This window comes from Myotis lucifugus, unplaced genomic scaffold (assembly GCF_000147115.1).
Source record: "Myotis lucifugus unplaced genomic scaffold, Myoluc2.0 scaffold_479, whole genome shotgun sequence".
Taxonomy (NCBI): domain Eukaryota; kingdom Metazoa; phylum Chordata; class Mammalia; order Chiroptera; family Vespertilionidae; genus Myotis; species Myotis lucifugus.
Window position 1 is genome coordinate 100,840 of NW_005871527.1, and position 22,542 is coordinate 123,381.

The 22,542-nt window shown below is 41.5% G+C and overlaps 1 protein-coding gene across 11 annotated transcripts in view; it reads right to left on the reverse strand.

The window, feature by feature from the left end:
* PPP2R5C (protein phosphatase 2 regulatory subunit B'gamma) overlaps positions 1 to 22,542 on the reverse strand; it is a 118,590-nt gene that overhangs the window by 40,639 nt on the left and 55,409 nt on the right. For all 11 annotated transcript variants that reach the window (XM_023744612.1, XM_023744611.1, XM_023744609.1 and 8 more), the window contains one exon: positions 8,437 to 8,636. In XM_023744612.1, the coding sequence (XP_023600380.1) occupies positions 8,437 to 8,636 (200 nt within the window). The remainder of the gene's footprint in view (positions 1 to 8,436; positions 8,637 to 22,542) is intronic.

The following is a 22,542-nucleotide window of genomic DNA, read 5'->3' on the forward strand; positions in this document are numbered from 1 at the left end:
CCAAATCGTAGCCAACACTGCTGAGACCCCATGGCACAAAATGTGGCCCACAGCCCAGCCCAGCCTGGAAATGGTTGCTGTGGGCGCTGAGTATTGACGTTATATACCAACGCCCGGCTTCCTCTCCCTAGCTACTAGCCTCCTTGCAGTTTCTTCAGTCCAGGAACATGACTTGCTTTATAGCCAGGTGGAAACATTTTACACTTTAACCAAATGTCTGTGAAGCATTTTCCCATGCCTCATCTCATTTGATCCTCACAGAAGTCCTGAAGTAGGTAGATAGGAGACTCGGTGGAATCCTGTTTTCTTTTCATTAGCTGGGAAAATGGAGATTTAGAAAGCTTAGAAACTTGACCAGACTGAAAAGAAGTAAGAAATGGTGAACCTTGAAAATGACTTCAGGTTTTCTCACTGCGCAGAATATAGTCAAACACTGCTGCAGTTAAATATTTTACCCTTTGCTCTCCCTGCGTGATCTACAATAATAATCTGCTTCATGTTGACATTTACTGCTGTATTGCTAACAATTACCTGAAAGAGAAGTTGGGGTGCTTCACTGGGCTGGAAAATGTTTAGCTAAATCAGAAAGTGGGTCTAATTAAGCAAGTTTATCTATATATATAAAGCTCTCGCTGGCATTAATTGCACGTGTGTGTTTTGATCTGTCTTGTTGATCGTGAATTTGGTTGACACTTCTATTATAGAGAAAGGGCGAATAGCGATATTAAAATATATCTTCTAATTTTCTTTTCAATGTGCACGAATTTGTGCACCGGGCCACTAGTATATATATATAAAAAAAGATACTGTAGAAATAAAAAGCCTACAAATAAAAAAACCCTAAAACCCTATTAAAGGAAATTTAGTCTTTTTTTAAAACAAAGAATATTTTAATTTTATGACTACTTCACAACTAAATGTACAATACCACCTATATATATAAAAGCCTAAGCAACCATTCGACCGTCCGACCAGTAGCTATGATGCGCACTGACCACCAGGGGGCAGATGCTCAATGCAGGATATGCTGAGCTGTGGTGACTTGGCAGCTGTGGATCTCAGGTGATGCACCCGGAAACAGAGAAGGGAGCCCGATTCCGGGGTGCGTCACTGGAGAACTGCCCTCTTGCAATCCGGGAGGGGAAGGAGGCGAAGGAGAAGCTCAGGTGGGAAGGAGGTTCCCACTGCCACAGGACTCCGCCTGGGTAGAAGGTCTGGGCGGGAACCTGACACTGAGCAGGGTCTTGCCCTAGGCCGACTAGATTCTAGGCTAAGTAAATCCTGTTTGCTAAATAATTGCATTTTGCAGCTAAATGCCCACAAGTCGTCAGTTACTGCTAAGCTTAGGGTAAAGTGAGATGAAAGAAGCAATTCAGATACAGAGGGAAAGTGACATAATATTGGGAGAAGAGAGGAGGGAGCCCGATTCTGGGGTGCGTCACCCGAGAACCGCCCTCTTGCAATCTGGGACCTCTCAGGGGATGTCAGAGAGCCGGTTTCGGCCCGATCCCTGCAGGCTAGGCTGAGGGAGGACCCCACTGGTGCATAAATCTGTGCACTGAGCCTCTAGTCTTTAGATAAGCATGAAAATATGCTAGTCATTTATAATTATTTGTATGTTTATTCTTTATTTTTAATTTTTGAGTTTAAAATTAGATTACTTGCACAAGATAAGCAATGACTTGTAATATAGCAGTTCCTTCAATAACATTTTGTCCCACATTGTTTTGTTATAATTTTTTTGAGTAAAAACAACAACACTGTTTTCTGTCCGGGGCCACTGTCTGTGGAGTGTGCCTGGTGTTCCTGATCTGCATGGGTTTTCTCCAGGAACTCCGGTTTCCTCCTGCATCACAGAGCTGTGCATGGGAGGTGAATGGTGTGTCTACACAGTCCCAGTGTGAGTATAGTGTGAGTGGGTGTGAGGTCACCTGCGATGGGAGGGCATCCAGAGTGGACCCATCTATGTGCCCTGATCAGCCAGGAGAAACTCCAGCTACCTGTGGCCCTGAACTGGAATTGGCAGGTTAAAAAATAATTATCTGACTTGTTTTTATTCACCATTCTTATATGTCTGTATAGCTCACATTTATTTCAATGTTTAATGTTAGAAATGTTTTGGGTCTTCATTTAAAAACCTGGTGATGTTTCTGTGACTAGAAATATGCCACAGGAACTTAACTCTTGCTTTTATCATTAGCCTAGGGTACAACTGGTTTTGTTATACTACATTGTTTCACTTAAAGTCAGTTTCCAGGAACCTATTGATGACATTGAGGACTTAAGGTACTTTTAATTTAATTCAATTAGTGTTAAAGATAACACTGAATTTGGAAGTTTCTCTTAGGTGATTTACTCTGGACCAAAGGTTAGTTCTGCATAGATTCTGAATGATGTATATTCCCCAACATTTTGTTATGAAAAATACCAATCAAAAAAGTTTAATCTTATAGAGAATAGCTATGTAGCTACCAGTTAGATTTTACATTTACACTCTAATGTATTTGCTTTCCACATATTCTGATCTTTTTTTTTTGCAGTAAAATGTGAGAAAGTTTAGGAATGCTTTAGAATAGCAAAACTATATATTCTGTAGCCTACATGATATAAATAAACTGAAAAGGGAAGTTTCAGAGCTCAAGTACTGATTTCCCAGTCATATATGTATAGCCAACCATTTTCATGCTATGTCCCTAGCCATATACTATATGTATATAGTTATGGAATTACAAATGATACAAGTAGCCTTTGATCAGTATATCTTTTTAGAATCATTCCTGCATGGAGTTGTGTTGATTATTATAAATAAAGCAGAGACTTACACTGAAGAGTAATAGGAATGGGATTTACCCTACCTCCTGACCAAAAACCTGGGAAAAATATATGGAATTATGGCTTTCAAGACCCTGGTTTGCAGGTGAAGGATAGAGACCCTGAGAACTGGGAAACAGTGAGGTGAGTCCTACGACTGCCCAGATTCCTGCCTCGATAGAACTTCCAGGTTGCAGCACAGGGAGAAAGAACCCAGGAAGAGCCCAGCAGACAACGGTGGTTAGAACTTGCAAGGCAAAGGCCCAGAGAGAAGAGAGCTGCAGAGAGAGAACACTGAGATTGCAGAGGCCCCCCTCAACTCGATAAGCACACCTTTCAAAATCAAAAGCAAAAGAAAGACCTTTCAAACATATTAAAGAAAGTCCTTCAGTCAGAAGGAAAACTAATCCCAGGTGGATTTCTGGATTCAGAGAATGGAGTGAAGAACACTGAAAATGGCCCTGGCCAGTGTTGCTCAGTTGGTTGAGCATCGTCCTGTGCACTGAGGTGGCCGGTTCAATATGCCCGGAGCTGTGGGTTTCATCTCTGGACAGAGCATATGCCCAGAGTGCAGGCTTGATCCCCAGCAGGGGGAATACAAGAGGCAGCCGATTGATGTTTCCCTCTCTCACCGATATTTCTTTCCCTCTTCTTTCCTCTCTCTCTAAAATCAATAAAAACATATTAAAAAGTAAAAGAACACTGAAAAAGGAAGTATCTGGGAAGTATAATACGTTTTAAAAATTACTTAAATCTCTTTAAAAGATAATTATTTAAAAATAAAAATTAATATATTGTGGGGTTTATAACATATGAAGAAGTAAAATGTATGCCAACAATAGTAAAAAGGCTGGGAGAGAAGAAATGGAAGTGTGTTGTCGTAAACTTATATTCTATGTGAAATAGTAAGTTATCACTTGAGGGAAGTTAAAGATGCATTCGAGAAAAGTTAAATAAATGAGATCAAACAATAACAGTTATAGTTAAAAAGCCAACAAAGGAGATAAAATGGAATCATAAGAAGTACTCAGCTGACCTAAAAGAAAGCAGAACAAAAGAAAAAGGGAACAGAGAACAGATGGGACAAATAGAAAAAATATAGCAAGATGGCAGATTTCAACTCAACACATCAATACTCACATTGAAAGTAAATGGCTTGAACGCTCTTATCAAAAGGTCGAGGTTGTCTGACTGAATAAAAAAGCAACACCCAACCAAAAAAATAAATGTGGAAAAAGACATATCACACTAACACTAGTCAAGAGAGAGCTGGAGTGGCTACAGTAACATCAGACAAAATAGATTTTGGAGTAAATAATATTATCAGGGATAAAGAAGATCATTGTATAATGATAAAAGAGTTAATTCAACTAATAAATAATACTAATATTTATACCAAATAACATGAAGTAAAACCTGATAGAACTTCAAGAAAAAATAGACAATAAACAATAGAAATAGAAAGTAAACAGCCTCAATTACAACAGTACCCAAAAATAAAAAACTTACTTATGAGTCTAAAACGATACATGTCAGATCTGCATGCTGAAAACTATAAAACAAAGAAGAGCAAAATGGGGAGATATACTGTGCTCATAGACTGAAAGATTCAATATTGTTAAGCTATCAATTCTCTCCAAATCTACATATTCAATGCAATCCAATCAAAACCCCTGATGGATATTTTGTAGACAATGACAAGTTGGTTCTGAAATTTATATGTAAAGTTAAAATAATTAGAACAGACAAACATTTTTGGAAGAGTGGGAGAATTCATACTACCTGATCTCAATATTTACTATAAAGCGACAATAATGAAGACAATATAGTATCAGTGAGTAGATTCCTAGATCAATGGAACAGAATAAAAACTTGCAAATATGGTCAAATGATTGTTGAGAGAGGTGCAAAGGCAATTCAAAGGAGAATGGTTAATCTTTTCAACAGTTTTCCACAAATAGAATATCTGGACATCCACATATCAAAAAAATGAATCTCAAAGTGGATCATGGACCTAAATGTGAAATACAGAACTGTAACACTTTTAGAAGAAAATCTTTGTGAACTTGGGTTAGACAAAGACTTCTTAGATGTGATAACTAAAGTACTACTCGTGAAAGAAACAAATAATAAATTAGACTTTATTTAAGTGAAAAACTCTGTAAAAGACACTGTTAAAGTAAAAAGACAACCCACAGATGGAGAAAATATTTGCAAATCACATAACTAGCAAACAATTTCTACCCAGACTATGTAAAGAAGTCTCAAACTCAGTAACAAGAAAACGAGTTAATTAAAACCCCGGCAAAGGATCTGGATAGACACCTTACCAAGGAAGATAAACAAATGATAAATAAGCACAGGACAGAATGCCCAGCATCAATAATAAATCGGGAAATGCAAATGAAAGCCAAGTTGAAACAAATGGACTGATGACACCAAGAACTCACACACTGACTGGAGCCACCAGAACTCACACACTGCGGGTGGGAGTGCAAAGACGGGTCAGCCACGTTGTGACACAGTTTGGTGGTTTCTCAGAAAGTTCAACATACACTTACAATATGACCAACAATCCCACGCCTTCTTGTTTACCCAAGTAAAATAAAAACCTATGTCCAAAACTTATACATGAATATTTATAATAGTTTTATTGCCAAAAACTCGAAATAATCCAACTTTTCCTCAACTAGAAAATGGATAAACTCTGGTACTTCTATAAAACGAGATACTACCAAGCAATGAAAAGGAATGAACTATTTATACATCAACATGAATGACTCTCAAACACATTATGCCAAGTGAAAGAAGCCAGACTCCATTTATATGACATTTTGGAAAAGACAAAATGACAGGACTGGAGGACAGATGGGTGGTGGTCAGGGACAATGGAGAAGGGGAAGGCCTGATTACAAAGGAGTAGCATATAGCACTTTATTGGAAGGGTAATGACTATTCTCTATCTTTTAAAAAAATGTTTTTATTGATTTTAGAAAGAGAGGAAGCGAGAGCGAGAAACACTGATCAGCTGCCTCCTGCACGCCTCACACCAGGGATCAGACCCACAACTCTTGCCATTAGCAACAGCATGGATGGACATGGAGAGCATTATGCTAAGTGAAATAAGTCAGTTGGAGAAAGATAAATATCACATGATCTCACTCAGCTGTGGAATATAATGAACATAGACTGATGAACAAAAATAGATACAGAGATAGAGAAGTATCGAACAGACCGTCAAACTTCAGAGGAAAGGCCGGGGGGAGGGGGAGGCGGGGAGTTTGAGATCAATCAAAGGACTTGTATGCATGCATATAAGCATAACCAATGGATCCAGACATTAGAGGGGTGAGGGAATGGGCTGGGAGGTGGGGGTGGACAGGAGAGGTCAATAGGGGAAAAAGGAGACATATGTAATACTATATGTAATACTTTAAACAATAAAGAATCTTCATAGGCCCTAGCAATATTTTGCTTCTTAAGCCAGGTGGTAGGTCCATGGATGCTTATTTTGTTATTCTTTAAACTATATATGTATTTATATTTACCTTTTTGTATGTATGCTACATACCACAATAAATAATGTTAAAGGTTAAAAAAATAAATAAAAGTCACAGTATTATCTAAAAAAAAAAATTCCAGGAGGATTATAAAGTGTATTGTGAACAAGAAAATATAACAGTATGAGGAGAAAATATCAGAGATTTTTCTTTGTGATTCTGGAGTTTTGGAGGCTTTCCAAAGTAATTGAGAATTGAAATTAATAAGAGAAAAAGATATTCCCCAATTTTCCTTAATGTAAATGGGTAAGGTTTTAGAGTATTTACCATTCAGTATATGTACCTGTGACTATTCTTCAGGTGTGAGTTTGGGGAAGGAACCTACTCGGCCTTCACAGCCCTAGTCTGACAATACATGGATAAATTTGGAACTTTAAAGAGTTAATAATATATTAAAACTAGAGCCCAGTGCATGACATTTGTGCACTGGGAGGGGCGGGTCCCTCAGCCCAGCCTGCGCCCTTTCACTGTCCAGCAGCCATCAGTTGGACATCCTTAGCGCTGCCACGGAGGCGGGAGAGGCTCCCACCACCCACCACTGCGCTTGCCAGCCATCACCCCGGCTTGTGGCTGAGCGGTGCTCCCGCTATGGGAACACACTGACCACCAGGGGGCAGCTCCTGTGTTGAGTGTCTGCCCCCTAGTGGTCAATGAGTGTCATAACTACTGGTTGTTGCCCTGTTCATTCGATTTGCATACAGACAGTCTTCGGGTTATGTTGGACTCGACGAATATTGTTTTGTGGTTACGTCACCATTTCCCATTTATTTATAAAAATAAAAAAAGTTCCATCATTTCAACGTATGTACATATGTGCTTTATGTTTTTTATGATTTATTTACTACAAGTAAAGGTCAGGAATTGTTATCTTTCTTTTAAATTTTTTTTACTGTTTCACTTCATTATTGCTGTGTCTGTGCTCCATGTGAGTGAGGTAGGTGCTTATGTAGGTGGATTCCGACTTACGGCGAAAATCGTGTTACATCGAGCCGTAGGAACGGATCTTCGACGTACCCCAAGGACCTACTGTATTACCCTTTTATTATATAGGATAATCGAGCTGATCTCAATTCCTGACATAATAGATTGTGAATTACAAAAAGAACATTACTTTCATCTTCTTTTCCAAAGCAAACATACAAAAGTGAGAAATAAACACATTTTAGGTCAACAAGTCTAGTCAATTCTGAAATATATAGCTTTGGGCGAGGGGAGGGGGGAGAGAATCACTGAATGTAAGGAGTTCAATGAAAATAAGAATTTAAAATTTTATCTTAAGCAACAAGGATCCCTAATAACTGAGGACTACTAATTTCAAAGGCAGATAAAATACCAATAATTCAAAAAGAATGAGAAATGAGTTCAGTGCCAAACAGTAAGTTTTAATAACTTTAGGCCTCGTATGAAATGTTTCCAGGTGGTACCCACTGAGGTCACAGTGAGACAATGCAAAGAACCTGAAACAGGCTGTAAAGTAGGAGACAGCAGAGGACTGAGATTTGGGGGCTGAATGAAACCAGCCATTCGTTAACTGTAGGACAGAGTTGGGTGTGTCTTGACATGGCACTGACAGATGGAGGCCGGCTCAGCCAATCAGGATGGACTATCCTGATACCAGCTGGGTCCTATCACTATCTGCACTGAACCCACCACTAGAATTTTCCTATACATGTATGGAGAACATGTTTACTTCTTTATTATGTATGGGCATTATTATACTAAGGTTATGTATGTTAAAACACACACAAAAATTTAAAGAGGATAACATAGTAAGTAGAAATAAAAATTCTAACATTTCTACCCCATTTGGTGACTGTGAGGATTAAATGAACTCTTCAATGGGTCCCTAGAAGGCACCCTATTTCCCTCACTGTTATCATCACGATAATCCAGGGCACACTGCAAAGATTTCCATTCTTCAAGGTGCAAGTACAAACTCTGGAACAGGAGGACTTTTTTTGTGGGAAAGGCTGTGTTAGGCTCCAGTATCTCAGCTTATTCTAAGATGTCAGAGTCCTGGCGTAGCTCAGGGTTGGGACACGCTGGTTAGGCTGCAATCACTTACCATATGGACCACTTCTGGGTAGATAGGCTCTGTGATCACATTCCGATTATGGGTGATATATTCCACCATCTCACTTAAAGCAGCTCGTTTTACTTCCTTCCACTTTAGGTCACTTAGTGGATCGGAAACAAAGTCAAAGAGGACACAACACTGACGTAACTTCTGGATAAAAAGCTTCTCTTGTTCAGGAGGAGGAACATCTGAAAAGCAGAAAGCAAAGTATATTGATCACAAAAATGTTTAACCCCAAATTACTGTGAAACACTTTAAGCTGTTTACTATTTTTAGTCTGAATAGATATTCAAGAAAAAAAGAGATGGGATGCGGTGAATAGAGGTTAAATATTCCTTAAATAAACGAGAAGAAAAAAACACACTAGTCACTGCTCAGATCATATGCTTCATATGATAAAATTTCTATACTTCTTAAGTCTAAAACCACGTTGAGTGCTGTTCAAAACCAATTCCCTCTAAATGCATTCATTTGAATATTATCTGAGCACCAGTCACCACATGCCAGTACCACGTGAGCAATGGAACAAGAGGCAAATGAGGAGGAGGCGGTGAGGGGCATGGACATTCACACCAACATGACAACTGGTCACAGGTGCAGGCAAGGTAAGAAAAGGCCACACGACAGACGAAAGACGTTCCCTCAGGTCTGCTGCTGCTGTAACCTACAGGGGAAGTCTGAAGCTTGCCCAAATGAGCTGTTGCACACACCCAGCAGGAGCCTGCACCCTGGTGCTCCACAAAGCACCTTCCACTCCTCTTTTTGGGCCATGGTCAACACATGTTACATATGATGACAGCGACAAGAAAAGTGCAAATAACAACAATCACTACTATTTACTGAGTGCTTACCTGGGTCAGGTGCCATCTAAAAGCTTTCCACGTCTTTACACATTGATTCCATTTATCTTTTAGGATGATACAAGATTAAGAAATAGGTATAGAGGGTCAATGTAGGGTTGGAAAGTAATGGAGCTCTGTATGTCTTTCCAGAATTCCGGGAAGCTTGGAAAGCTATCTGCCAGGGCGAGTTTGACAGCTTCCCCGGGATGAGGATGAGATCAGGGGGATACTAACAATGGGGTTTATTGATACAGGCAGTGAAATCTATCCATGATTTGCCAACTGTCTTAGAAGATTTGTGTAACTCAGTGATCAGTATTTTCCAAGGGATCAATAAATGGTGTTTCAATATCATTCAAGGACAAAAGAGCCATTCAAAGTGCAAGATAGTCCTCTGGATTTTAATGTGATGAAATGTACAGACAGCTTATTAATATGGTTTTAGATTCCACATTGCAGGTTCCTTCAAGAAACTACCTATTGTTAAGCTTTGGTGTAATACCAAAGAAAACATCCACAACAATCTGAACAGGCTATTAAAATACTCCTCTTCCCAGTCAAGCCTTCCTACACTTCAACCCAAACGGAACTCAGAGGCACCCAGGAGAATCCAGCTATCTCCTATGAAACTAGACATTAAAGATTTGAAAAAACACACACCACAAAAACAAAAAAACTGCTGCTCTCTCATTAGAGTTGTTTTAGAAAACATGGCTATTTTCATAACAGTATATTATTTCTGTTCACATGCAATAGGTTAGTCATTTTAGTAATGAATTAGTGAATAATGCTTAAACCTTTTTTGTGTGGCTTAATTTCAAATGTGGTCAATATTGGTAGCTAAACCCACATCACAAAAGCTTTTTGGAATCCTATATACTTTTCCCTAGTGTGAAGGGGTCCTGAGACGGAAGGTGCTGAGACCACTGGCCCACACCAGCCTGCGCCCAGGGCATGCCCACAGGGCTTCTATTGCTGGGATCACCACCTCTTCCCACCGAGCCCTCTGGCTCCTCTTTCCAACCTTAACTGTCCACCTTCTGCTCAGGGTTCTTCTACAGGCCTCTCCTTTCCAAGTAAGAGCAGATGTGTTACTCTGAGCTAGCCACTCAGCACTTCCTGGTGCTCTAAACAGGTAGCTATCTTCCCCAACTAGACACTTTTGGAGGGCAGGTGCCAGGTTTTATTTTTCAGCTCTGTCCCCTCATGCCCAAGCCTGAATCGAACCACTTTGTGGGCAACTCTGGCTCCCTTACTTCCTGTACTGCGTGCAGCAGGGCAAGGGCATTAAGGCCTACAGGATACTTAGAAGACCATGGGAATAAAAACTTGATTCATAAATACTGTAACTACTCAGTGACTATGCAACCATTTTAAATGAGTAACGTCACTATAATGTTTGTTTGGGTCTCTTAACATTAAAACACCCAGCCTTTTCCAATGAAAAGCTTTCATTTTCTGAATGGCCTCCTTGCCTGACTTCAACCCTCACTCACTTTTATACCCTTTGTTCAGTCTCCAGTTTGCAGGATTACCTTATGAGCTCATTTTGTAGTCACAGCTTGTATATTTGGAACCTTTGGGTATTCTCACGTTCTTGGCACTGCAGGGAAGCCTGTATTTACCCCTAAGGGCCACCCTGACACCCATGACACTCTCAGCGTGGCTTCTAAGAAGTGACAGGTGAGCCCTCTAAGCACACTCCATGGGCCTTATAAAGACAGTGCCAGGCAGACACCGCTTACCATGTGGAGATGAGAGCACACACACACTGAGAGCCCAATGCCTTGCTCACGGCCACCACATCGCTCAGTGGCACAGCACAGACGTGACTGTACAATATACTCTAACACGAGGGCATCGGAAGGCAAGATGATGTTGGGTTATTTCAGGCATCTAAGTCTTACATGCACTAAAAGGTCCTGAAAGCATCAGCCACTTTTAAACACAGGACAGTAACCGACATTCACAAAAAGAGACTCAGTTGTCACCAAAACACTAAAACAAATCCATTATAATTAAGTAGAGCAGATTAAAATCCTCCTGTCCCCCATAAAATTTGTATTTAAAATTCCTCAAAAAAAGGCAAGAAAATATCAAATTTGTAGAAATTATATAAACTTTTCCAAGGTTCCAAACAGTGAAGATGTTACTGTACTATTTTTGTTTATAGTTTATCAAAGTTTGTGATTATTATCTCATGGGCTCTCTTTACTTTTTGAAACCTCATTTGGCTATTTTTTACAATTTCACGATTTAAAAAAACCCCTGTATCATAATAATCAAATTGAGCACAACGATAATAACATCCCTAATCCCTGTTAGATATTTCCATATGTGTTCTGAATGCCACTTAATTTAGCTTCTTATTGGTCAGTGTATTGAAAAAGTCTTACTTTCTGCTGCATTAATAGGACTGCACCACTGGGGAGTAAAAACCAGTGCAGGTGGTGAAAGAATAGGCTTTCGGACTTAATGTATTCTGCTGTTTTAACAGTATAAATGAGTTATTTCTGTAATTAAAAAATAAAGCTTTATAAGTTAGCACTGCTAATCTTGAAGGAGGTAAAGAAGTATGGCAGAATATAACCTGTACTCAACTCCTTGGATGACCCATGTTATGGGAACCAAATGAGAGAAACTAACCAGGACTGATACCTGGTATATTACACTTCTGTGCTTGGTATCCAAGACTGCCTGGCTCGTATATAATCAATCACGACCCTAAGATTTGACCCACCTTTTCCAATTACCTCTTGGAGCAGAATTTAAAAAATGATTTTTGAATTCTTCCCATGAATAATAGTGGCTTACTTTAATTTTAAATTGTACACAGAGTAATAACCTTGACACAGTTGTTCCAAAACATACTCAAGTGCAGCCTGTTGGAGTGGCTCACAGACAGGTTCTTGAACTAGAAAGGGGTGTAAAAAGGACACCTGCCAGGAAAAGTCCCATGACACCACCAAAAGTCCAACACTATGTTGAAACTACTGATCTTACAGAAAGAGGAACATAAAAGAGGCTATCACAGTTTAGGCTAATAGTCTCAATATTAATTAATACTTCCTCTTATTATTTTTAAAGTTAAGAGCTGTAACATTCTTCTACACAAATACTACCACAAGCATCTTAGGTTTGTATAAGTCTCTTTACCCTCCCACCCCTGGCGTTTTCACTGATTTGCTATGGTGAACTTGGGATACTTTCCAATTATTTCAAGGCCAATCCTTAATATCAGGAGCAAAATGTATGGGCATCCTTGTGCAAAAACTGTAGGGTGTGAAGGGAAGAAGACTGACCATAGCATCGGAAATAACACAAAGAAAGTGGATTTAAGAATTCACGTATATTCTTTTAAAAACATATTTACTAAAGGGAATCCTGTAGTTAACAAATGGTGAATGGAAGCTTAATGAAGGTGTTACCATTAGAGCAGAAGGGAGCACCCATTTCTGGCTCGGTAGGTGTTCCTGGTCCCACAGTGCATCAGTAGCACTGAGCAAGCTACACAGAGTGGGCTTGTTCCACTGACTTCTGATCTCCAAGGTGGCGGCAAGCCCCAGTTACCCAAGGTGACAACAAACTTCCACTTTATTTTTTTCTGCTACAAAAAATAAAAAAGTCAGAGGTGCTAACATCTATATCTATACTAATAAAAGAGTAATATGCTAATTAGACCAGGAGACCTTCTGGAGACCTTCTGGACAAAGCCATGGTGGCAGGGTGGAGGCAGAGGCAGTTAGGGGTGATCAGGCCAGCGGGGGGCCGGAGTTGGGGTTGATCAGGCTGGCAAGCAGAGTGCTTAGGGGACATCAGGCAGGCAGGTAGGTGAGCGGTTAGGAGCCAGCGTTCCCAGATTGTGAGAGGGATCCCAGATTGGAGAGGGTGCAGGCCGGGCTGAGGGACACCCCCCCCACAACACACTAGTTTACTATGTAAACACTGGGCCACTAGTTTACTATATAAACTGATACATGCCGGAGGTGTGGGCTTGAGGGACACCCCCCCCACAACACACTAGTTTACTATGTAAACACTGGGCCACTAGTTTACTATATAAACTGATACATGCCGGAGGTGTGGGCTTGAGACTGCTCTGCAGCCAAGCATGTGCGATCGAGTCTGGAGACCATGAGAGGCAGTAAGGAGCCCCACAGTTTGTACACGGCAATCCAAAACGGCCAATCATATCACACCATCTGCACAGATGCTGCAAGCAACGTGTACAACACTTCCAGAGGGACTGACAGACATGACATAAGACACCGTAATATGATAAGGCTGAATTACCAAACTGTCGGTATATATGAAGAGACACCATGTGCACTCTGTTTGTGACAGAATTAAAAAAAAAAAAAAAGCCACGCCCACTTCCACATGATGAGTTTTGGTGATGAAAAGAAACACTCCAAGATACAAAAGGACCAGCTCTCTGTAGGACAGCTGCACAAAGATAGCAGAACCAGGCTGTTCTGGTACAGAGATGGTGACTTTCCCCAAATAACCGTGACCCCAACGAAACAGAGACAGAGCTGCAAACACTACAGGCCTAGAGGATGCCAACTCAGGAGATGTCCACAGGTACGCTGCCTGGTCACCCACATGCTATTGGCTAAGCAGCGGAAGCAGCTCGATTTTCACGGAGACCACACGTCACCACACCATCTGAGTGTTCACTCTGCCTTCCCAAGAGCTCAGTGCGTGGGGCCTCTGACAGTAAATGAAAACAAACGAGCAATCTCTCCAAAGCAAAGAGCCAAACCTTCAGCTGTGTGTCATCTTGTTTTTCTAATACATTTATTCTTAGTACGAAGTGAACAGGAATAAAGTTATATCCAACTACTAACAGTCTGGAGTAAATTTGGTATTCTTCATTAAAATGCACTAAATTCCACTTAACTTCATTTCCTATATGAGGGAACTTAGCAGATGGCAAGTTTCCCCCACTAGGAAAACAATGTTTGGCAATATGATTTTGTTTATGAAAGAGAAAATTCACCCACCATTTACTGTACTGACCACTTCCCCGTTTCCTGTGTGTCCTCTGGCCTAGACACATGTCTGCAGGCGTGGGCACGCTTTGGTAGTGGTCACTGCTCCCCGCACCTGTACCACAGAGCCTTAGAATAAGACTTACTGCACTGCCTATCAGGCTCAGTCCTTTCCCTTGCTCTGTTCCATGTCTCAACTATTCATGGCTTTTATATTTCCCACAACACATAATTTTTTAGATTTATTCTTAGGTATTTGTTATGTTCTGATGCTATTGTAAATAGAGTATCTTTAAAAAGACAATTTTCTAGCTGCTGCTGCAATATAAAAAAAATGATTTTGGTTATCACTTTTGTATCCAGCTAGCTTGCTTAGCCTTAATCCTAAGAAGTATCTGTCAATCCTCTGGTTTTCTGTGTATATTGTCATTTCATCTGCAAATGCCACCACTGTTTGGCTGCTTGCCTGAGCTGTGAGGAAGTGGCCAGAGCAGCATCCTCACCTCTTGTCCATTTCCAGGGGAGCTCTTACTGCTTCAACACTGAGTTCGATGCTTGCACTGGGGCTCTGTGGATTAACACTTTCCAGATGAAGGGACTGACCTACAGATTCAGTGCAATCCCAATCCCTATCTCAACAGAGACCATGCAACTGGATAAGTGGATTCCAAAATGTACATGGAAATACAAAGGGTCAACACTTGCCAGGACCCTGGCAAAAGAACAACAGAGTGTGTGTGGGGGGGGGGGGGGGAGAGGGGGGGGGAAGGCTTGCTGTTCCAGAAATCTAGACTAACTGTAAAGCTTCAATAATGAAAATAGCCAAGCCTGAAATGCCACAGAGAACACAGTCCAGAACAGGCCTGTGTGCATGTGGATACATGACTTATGACAAGTGGATTACAGAGCAGCGAAAAAAGGCCCGTCTTTAAATATATGGTGCTGGAACAAGCAGGTACCCAGGGATGAAAAGAAAGGAGAAAGGAAGGGAAAAGAAAAGAAATAAGGGGAGAAAAAGGAAGGGGAAAGGAGAGGTGAGGGGGAGAAGGAAAAGAAAAGTTGGATTACATCCTATATAATAAAACCTTAATATGCAAATCGACCGACTGGTGGAATGACCGGTTGCTATGATGCGCAATGACTACCAGGGGGCAGACACTCAACTCAGGAGCTGCCCCCTGGTGGTCAGTGCATTCCCACAGGGGAGTGCAGTTCAGCCAGAAGCTGGGCTCACGGCTGGTGAGCGCAGTGGCGGTGGCAGGAACCCCTCCCGCCTCCGCAGCAGCGGTAAGGAACAGCAAGCTGAGTGGTAAGGAGCAGTAAGCAGGCGGGCGGTAAGGAGCGAGGGGGTCTCAGACTGTGAGAGGGACCCCGGACTGTGACAGGGATGTCCGCCTGCCGGCTTAGGCCCGATCCTCAGGGGGATCCAGTAGGCAGACATCCCCCGAGGGGTCCCAGACTACGAGAGGGCGCAGGCCGGGCTGAGGGAACCCCCTCCCTCCCGTGCATGAATTTTGTGCACCGGGCCTCTAGTTATATATAAAAATAAAATATAAGCTTCTGGAAGGTTAGGACTTAAATCTGAAAGACAGAGCTCGAATGCTTTTAGAAAATAATATAGAAAAATTATTATGTAACAGAAGAGGTAGAGAAGAACTTAAGATATAAAAACAGTAATTTTAAAAGATTGATAAATTGAATGGACATAAGACACTGGGGGGTAAGGGAGGGCAGGGGTTTGTCAAGGGCGGGGGGGGGGAAGGACACTTATGTAATACCCTTTGTAATAATTTTAGCGGAAAAATAAAAAATAAATAAATAAATAAATAAATTTAAAAAAAAGATTGATAAATTGAATTATAAAAAAATCAAACTTTTTTTTTCATCAAGACACCACCAAGAATAAAAAGACAAACCACAGAGTAGGGGAACTACCTGAATACATATAGCCAACGAATTCATATGAAGAATATATTAACTTTTCCAAAAAGTCAGTAAGAAAAATCCAGAGTACCAAGAGAGAAGTAGGCAAAAGTCTTAACCAGGCACTTCATAAAATGTACCCAAATGGCTAATCACATATGAAAGGATCGTCACCCATTAATAACTAGAGAAATGCAAATGGAAACCACAATGAGATACCATTAGACACCCAACAGATCGACAATCATTTAACAGTCTGAGGATGCACAGTGCCGGGAGGCGCTGAGCAAGAGTTCACACAGTGCTGAGCGGCTGCAGGTCGGGTGGAGTGCAGGGCAGACACGTGTGCCGTGGCACATAACCCACTTAGTGAGGCTCACACACACGTGCTCAACAACGTAGGTAAGAGAATGTTCGCAGCAGCCCCATGTCCATCAGTAGTGGATATCTTACAATATTCCAAAACTACAGAGATGAATAAAGTACAGCTATACACAATAAGGATAAATCTTACAAAACACTGTTGAGTGAAAGAGGGGAGATAAAAAGGATTAATTCAGTATGATTTCATTTACATAAAGCATAGAAATGGCATCCTGAAAACAGAACAATAATAGTATACTTTAATAACTATGTGAATGTGTTCTCTCGAAATATTGGTACTGTACTTTTCTTACCGTCCTTGTGATGACATGAGATAATGTCTATGTGATGAGATGAAGTGCGAGAATGACGTGGACATTGTGACAGTACCGACAGTACCTAGAGGGGGCTTTTGGGTGCCTGGTCTGGCTGGTGGTTACATGAGCACTTACTTTATAATTATTCATTGTACTTGTTTTATATGCTTCTGTATGTGTTATATTTCAAATTAAAAAGGCTACATAATATGTGCATATCGCAAAAAACCCCCCCAAAACACCCTCTTTTCTCCCAAAGGCATCCACTGTCACCAGTTGGTGTCCCCCCAGAGCTGCTCCATGCCACAGCCCAGGCATACTGTATGTACATGTAAGCCTTTTCCACAATGCTCTAGATCAGCGGTTCTCAACCTGTGGGTCGTGACCCCTTTGGGGGTCGAACGACCCTTTCACAGGGGTCGCCTAAGACCATCAGAAAACACATATATAATTACATATTGTTTTTGTGATTAATCACTATGCTTTAATTATGTTCAATTTGTAACAATGAAATTGGGGGTCACCACAACATGAGGAATTGTATTAAAGGGTCGCAGCATTAGGAAGGTTGAGAACCACTGCTCTAGATGAATCAACACTGAAAACCTCCAAACTAACCTTGAAACACATGCACACATGTGCACTCCTAACACATTTTCTAACGTTCCTTCCTCTACATAGTGTTTATGTTGAAGAATTTAAGTTCTGGATATTGTTGTGTTTTATTTTTAAGTGAAAAAAATTTCCCAATCAAGGTGAAGTTCTAAGTGATCTCTAATTATTTTTCTATTTATATAAAGTTTCTCCCTCTTCCTCTTTCTCTTAGAAAAGATAAGCAATTATGATCCCAAATGTATAATATAAATTGGGGGTATGATTTGCTTATCAGATCTAATGCATCTGGTGTGAAGCAACTGAGACATGGAAACATGTCCAATCCTGAGTATGTAGCCTGTAACATAAGGAATTAAAAAATTTATCCAACATGCATGCCAGGCACTGTTACTAGACATTGACAACACAGAGATAAATTAAACCATGATATAGTAGTCCCCTTTATCTGCAGTTTCAGTTATCTGTGGCTGACTGAGGTCCAAAAATATTGTTGAAAATTCCGGAGATTAAACAATTCATGTTTCAAATTGTGCATCACTCTGAGTAGTATGATAAAATCTTGCGCTGTCCCACTCTGTCCCATCCAGGACATGACTGATCCCTCTGTCCAGCATATTCATGCTGTATATGCTACCAGCCCATTGGTCACTTAGGAGCCGTCCCAGTTATCAAATGAACTGTCATGGTGTCAAGGTAGCTGGTGTTCAAGTCTGCTGTACAGTAGTCTAACACTATGCCACAGTGTCCACGTCATTCTTGCACTTCATCTCATCACGGAGACACTATCTCATGTCATCACAAGGAGGGTGAGAAAAGTACAATACCAATATTTCGAGAGAACACATTCACATAGTTATTACAGTATACTATTATTGTTCTGTTTTATTATTCACTAGTATTAATCTCTTAGGGTGCATAATTTATAAGTCAAGCTTTATCATAGGGGTGTATGTAAGGAAAAACAGTATAGGTAGGGTTCAGTACTAGCCACAGTTTCAGGCACACACTGGGGATACTGGAACATACTCTCTGTGGGTAAGGAGGGATGACTGTACTTGATCTAAAAGAAAACAACTAAAATCTGTGAGAAGTGCTATGACCAAGACATGTGAGGTACAGTAGGGATCCAGGGGCTGGGGGACAGGGATGCAGGTTGAGGGAAGCATTTCCTGGGGGCCCTTGAGCTTGGCTTTGGAGGAGAGTGAGCAGGAGCCACATCAGCTTCAAGAGGCTGAGGCCTGCTGTGGAGGCACCGAAGCCCCCTCAGGGGGAAGATATTATCTATAGGAGCCCACTTCTCAAACCAGAGGGCCCTGGAGTTATGGGACAAATGAAATAGGGTGCTTTTTCCTGGAAAATCGATTCTTCCCCAAAAGACAGAACCTTAAATTAGGACACTACTGATTCTATTTCACAAGGCCTAAATTAATAATACAGGATCCTTAATCAGAAATTCTCACAGAGGAGGGTCTTTGTCTTGTTCACCACTTTAGCCTTCATAGCTAACACTGGCTGAGCACACAGTGGGACCTCAAATATTTGTTGAATGAACAAATCAATCCGAAGGAAACAAATTCAGGTAATTTAACGAAGAAGAGGTCACATAATTTAAAACCTATTTACATTCACAAGTATCAAAGTAGAATGCAAAGTCTACAAAAACTCAAGATAATCTACAAAAACTCAAAGAAACTGCTGGTGACAGGCATTTTAGCACTCTGGATCTTTCTCACAGCCAGAGGCACTTTGATAGAGAAATGTGAGCAGTACCAGGGGTAGAGAGATCCGAATCACAGAGGGCTTCTAACAGATGAGCGATACAACCTGACCTGGGAATAAGAAAGATCTGTTCCGAAGGGAGTGAGGGACTGAAATTAAGATGCCGGAAGCGCGAAGATCTACTTTGAAAGAGAAGGCTGGTCCATGAAACCAGTTTCCCAGTCTTTTCAGGAGGCAACCACGATGCCTGGGCCCTGGTTCCTCAGGTGTGGTAACAACAAACTCCTACCCTATAAATCTAAACATCTACAATTTGAAAGCAAGATGAACATGACTAAATGAAATATTCACTTTATGTATTTGAAGCAATAAGACTAACTTCTACCCTGACCCTTATTATCCACATAATTTCAAAATTGAGTTAATTCCTAACTCAACTATTCCTAACTCAATGGTCTTCAAAATGACAATAAACTTCTCAATGTCAAAATGCAAGTATCAGTTTGTCCGTTCTAACATATACATTTTTCAAGTGAACGTCCCCCAAATCAAGTTGTGTCTTTCACTTGACAGCTGTTGTCTCCTTCCTTCTTGGTAACCCTTAGAATGGTTTGCCCACTGCTCGGTAGCACTTAGACTTGAGAGGACATTGTGGTTGGGCTTCAGCAGTTATCTATAATAATGAAAGTGTAATATGCTAATTAGACCTGACGTCCTTCCGGAAGTCCTTCCTTCAGGACAAAGCCTCAACGGTCGGGGGCCAAGGCCCTTGCACAAATTTCGTGCATCAGGCCTCTAGTTATTTCATAAACACTGAGCCCCTGAGCACTGTCTACAGGACCTAATGTCAAGGAGATGGAGTGACAGTGGTGACTCAAAACAGACAGGAGTGCTCACTGTTGAAGAACGCCATTGCTGCTACCTGCATGGAGCTTCTGTTAGCCAGTGTTCCGAGAGAGAGTCAGAAGCAGGGAGCATTCCTCCGTTCCCAGTATACTCTGGCTCCTTTTCCAGGTGTCCTGCCTACTAAGCTAATTTGCATAGAAATGTGATAACAATGTAAGGCTGGCCAGCAGTTTCTACATGGACACTTTCGTCTTAAAATAATGTTTTCTCAGAGACAACCAGTAGCTAAAAATCCACTGAGTGTTCCCTTTAAACCTAACTCTGTAGTCCATCAGGGGCCAAGTTTGGGGTGGAAACCAGCTCAGGATGAGCAGATCTTGTGTAGATCCCACAGCCAAGTTGTTTGCCCAAACCTGAAGCTCTCTCCTCTCTCCTCGGACATTAGAGATCTGCCCTCCCTTTCGGCTTTTCTGTGATTCTTCAGCTCGCCTTTATTTGCACATATAGAAAGGGGTGATACTCACTTTCCTCACAACTCCCCCCCCCCACTCCCACCCACTGCCCCTTTCTCAAAAATTACAGTGTAATTTTATAAGACAGATACTTCCATTTCAAAAAACAGTGACTGGAGCCAAGGTCTAGCTCGCCCCACCCTTTGCCCCTGAGAACTGGCATCCTCCCCAGGGACTGGGTGGGGAGGCAGTGCGGCACACTGAGATAAGAGAAGGCCAGGAGAGACTGGTTTCCGCAGAAGAGCTCTTAAGGCAAGTGAATTTTTCAGTGAAGAAGTATCCTGGAAGAAACAAATGATTTCTAGTCTAGATTCCAATACAGTAAAAAGAGGGTGAAGTCATGACAATCTAAGCCCCAGGTTCCTTAAGCTATATGACCTCTTGTGGACCCACATGTATGTTCAGAAACATGTTCTCATCTCCTTGGACAGCTAACATGTAAGAGAAACTCAAGTGATCTTAGTTGAATTTGAAGCCTTAGCTTTTTTAAAATATATATATTTTATTGATTTTTTTACAGAGAGGAAGGGAGAGGGATAGAGAGTTAGAAACATCGATGAGAGAGAAACATCGATCAGCTGCCTCCTGCACACTTCCTACTGGGTATGTGCCCGCAACCAAGGTACATGCCCTTGACCGGAATCGAATCTGGGACCCTTGAGTCCGCAGGCTGACGCTCTATCCACTGAGCCAAACCGGTTAGGACCCTTGGCTTTTTTATAAGGAAAGATGAAGATGTGTCAGACTCCTAGGAACATAAAAGCCTAAGCGACTGTCTGACCAGTAGCTATGACGTGCAATGACCACCAGGGGACAGGCGCTCATCGCAGGAGCTGCTGAGCTGCAGTGACTTGGCAGCGGCAGTTCTCGGGTGACACACCCTGGAACCAGAGAGGAGGGACCCCGATTCTGGGGTGTGTCACCCACGAATCGCCCTCTCACAATCCGGGAACCCTTGGGGGATGTCGGAGAGCTGGTTTCGGCCTGATCCCCACAGGCCAGGCCGAGGGACCCCACCGGTGCATGAATCAGTGCACCAGGCCTCTAATAAAGATATAAATCCCCAAACAGCCTGACTTGTTGACAAGGACCCTGTTTCCTGCTTAGACCTCCTTCTGGAATGCCTTGTGGGAACAGCTAGACCAGTGGTCAGAAACTTCAGCTTGCGAGCCACATGCGGCTCTTTGGCCCCTTGAGTGTGGCTCTTCCTAAGCCTTAGGAGTACCCTAATTAAGTTAATAACAATGTACCTACCTATATAGTTTAAGTTTAAAAAATTTGGCTCTCAAAAGAAATTTCAATCCTTGTACTGTTGATATTCGGCTGTGTTGACTAATGAGTTTGCTGACCACTGAGCTAGACACTCCCCATTTGGACAAGTGAGTTCAACACCTTGGGTGGATCCATATCACTTCATCTTCCACTTAGACTAGCACTTTTGGTGAAACACTAAATATTAATCTTACTGTACGTACATGGTGACCAGTTACCAACATAGCTCATTATCTAAAGCATAAGGACAGGTACCATTTCAGGAAAAATAGCTGATTTTATCACATATGATGAACAAGGAACTGCCAAAGGAAGATTCTGAAAATTTGAATATGTTTACCAGCAGAGAGAGCAATGTAGAGCTGAGGGAAGGACATGCTGGAAATATGCACACATTCTTTTCAGTTTCTATTTTATATCCCCTTTTCCTTTCTCTGTGTCTCAGACAGATACAAGGGGTTCTTTCTGGACACAAGCTCTTTTATGATGAATTCTGGGTTCTTAACACATGACGTCTGACCCAGGGCTGCAGCAGGGGGGAATCAAGGGACAACACAGTCAAATAAGCCTCAGGGCCTGTGTGCCAAGACCTGGGAGAGAATCCTGGGACTCAGGGCCCTAAAGTGATACAGGCATCATGACACGCACAGGGAACCACAAAATCAGGGACCGTGTGTATGCATGTGTGTTC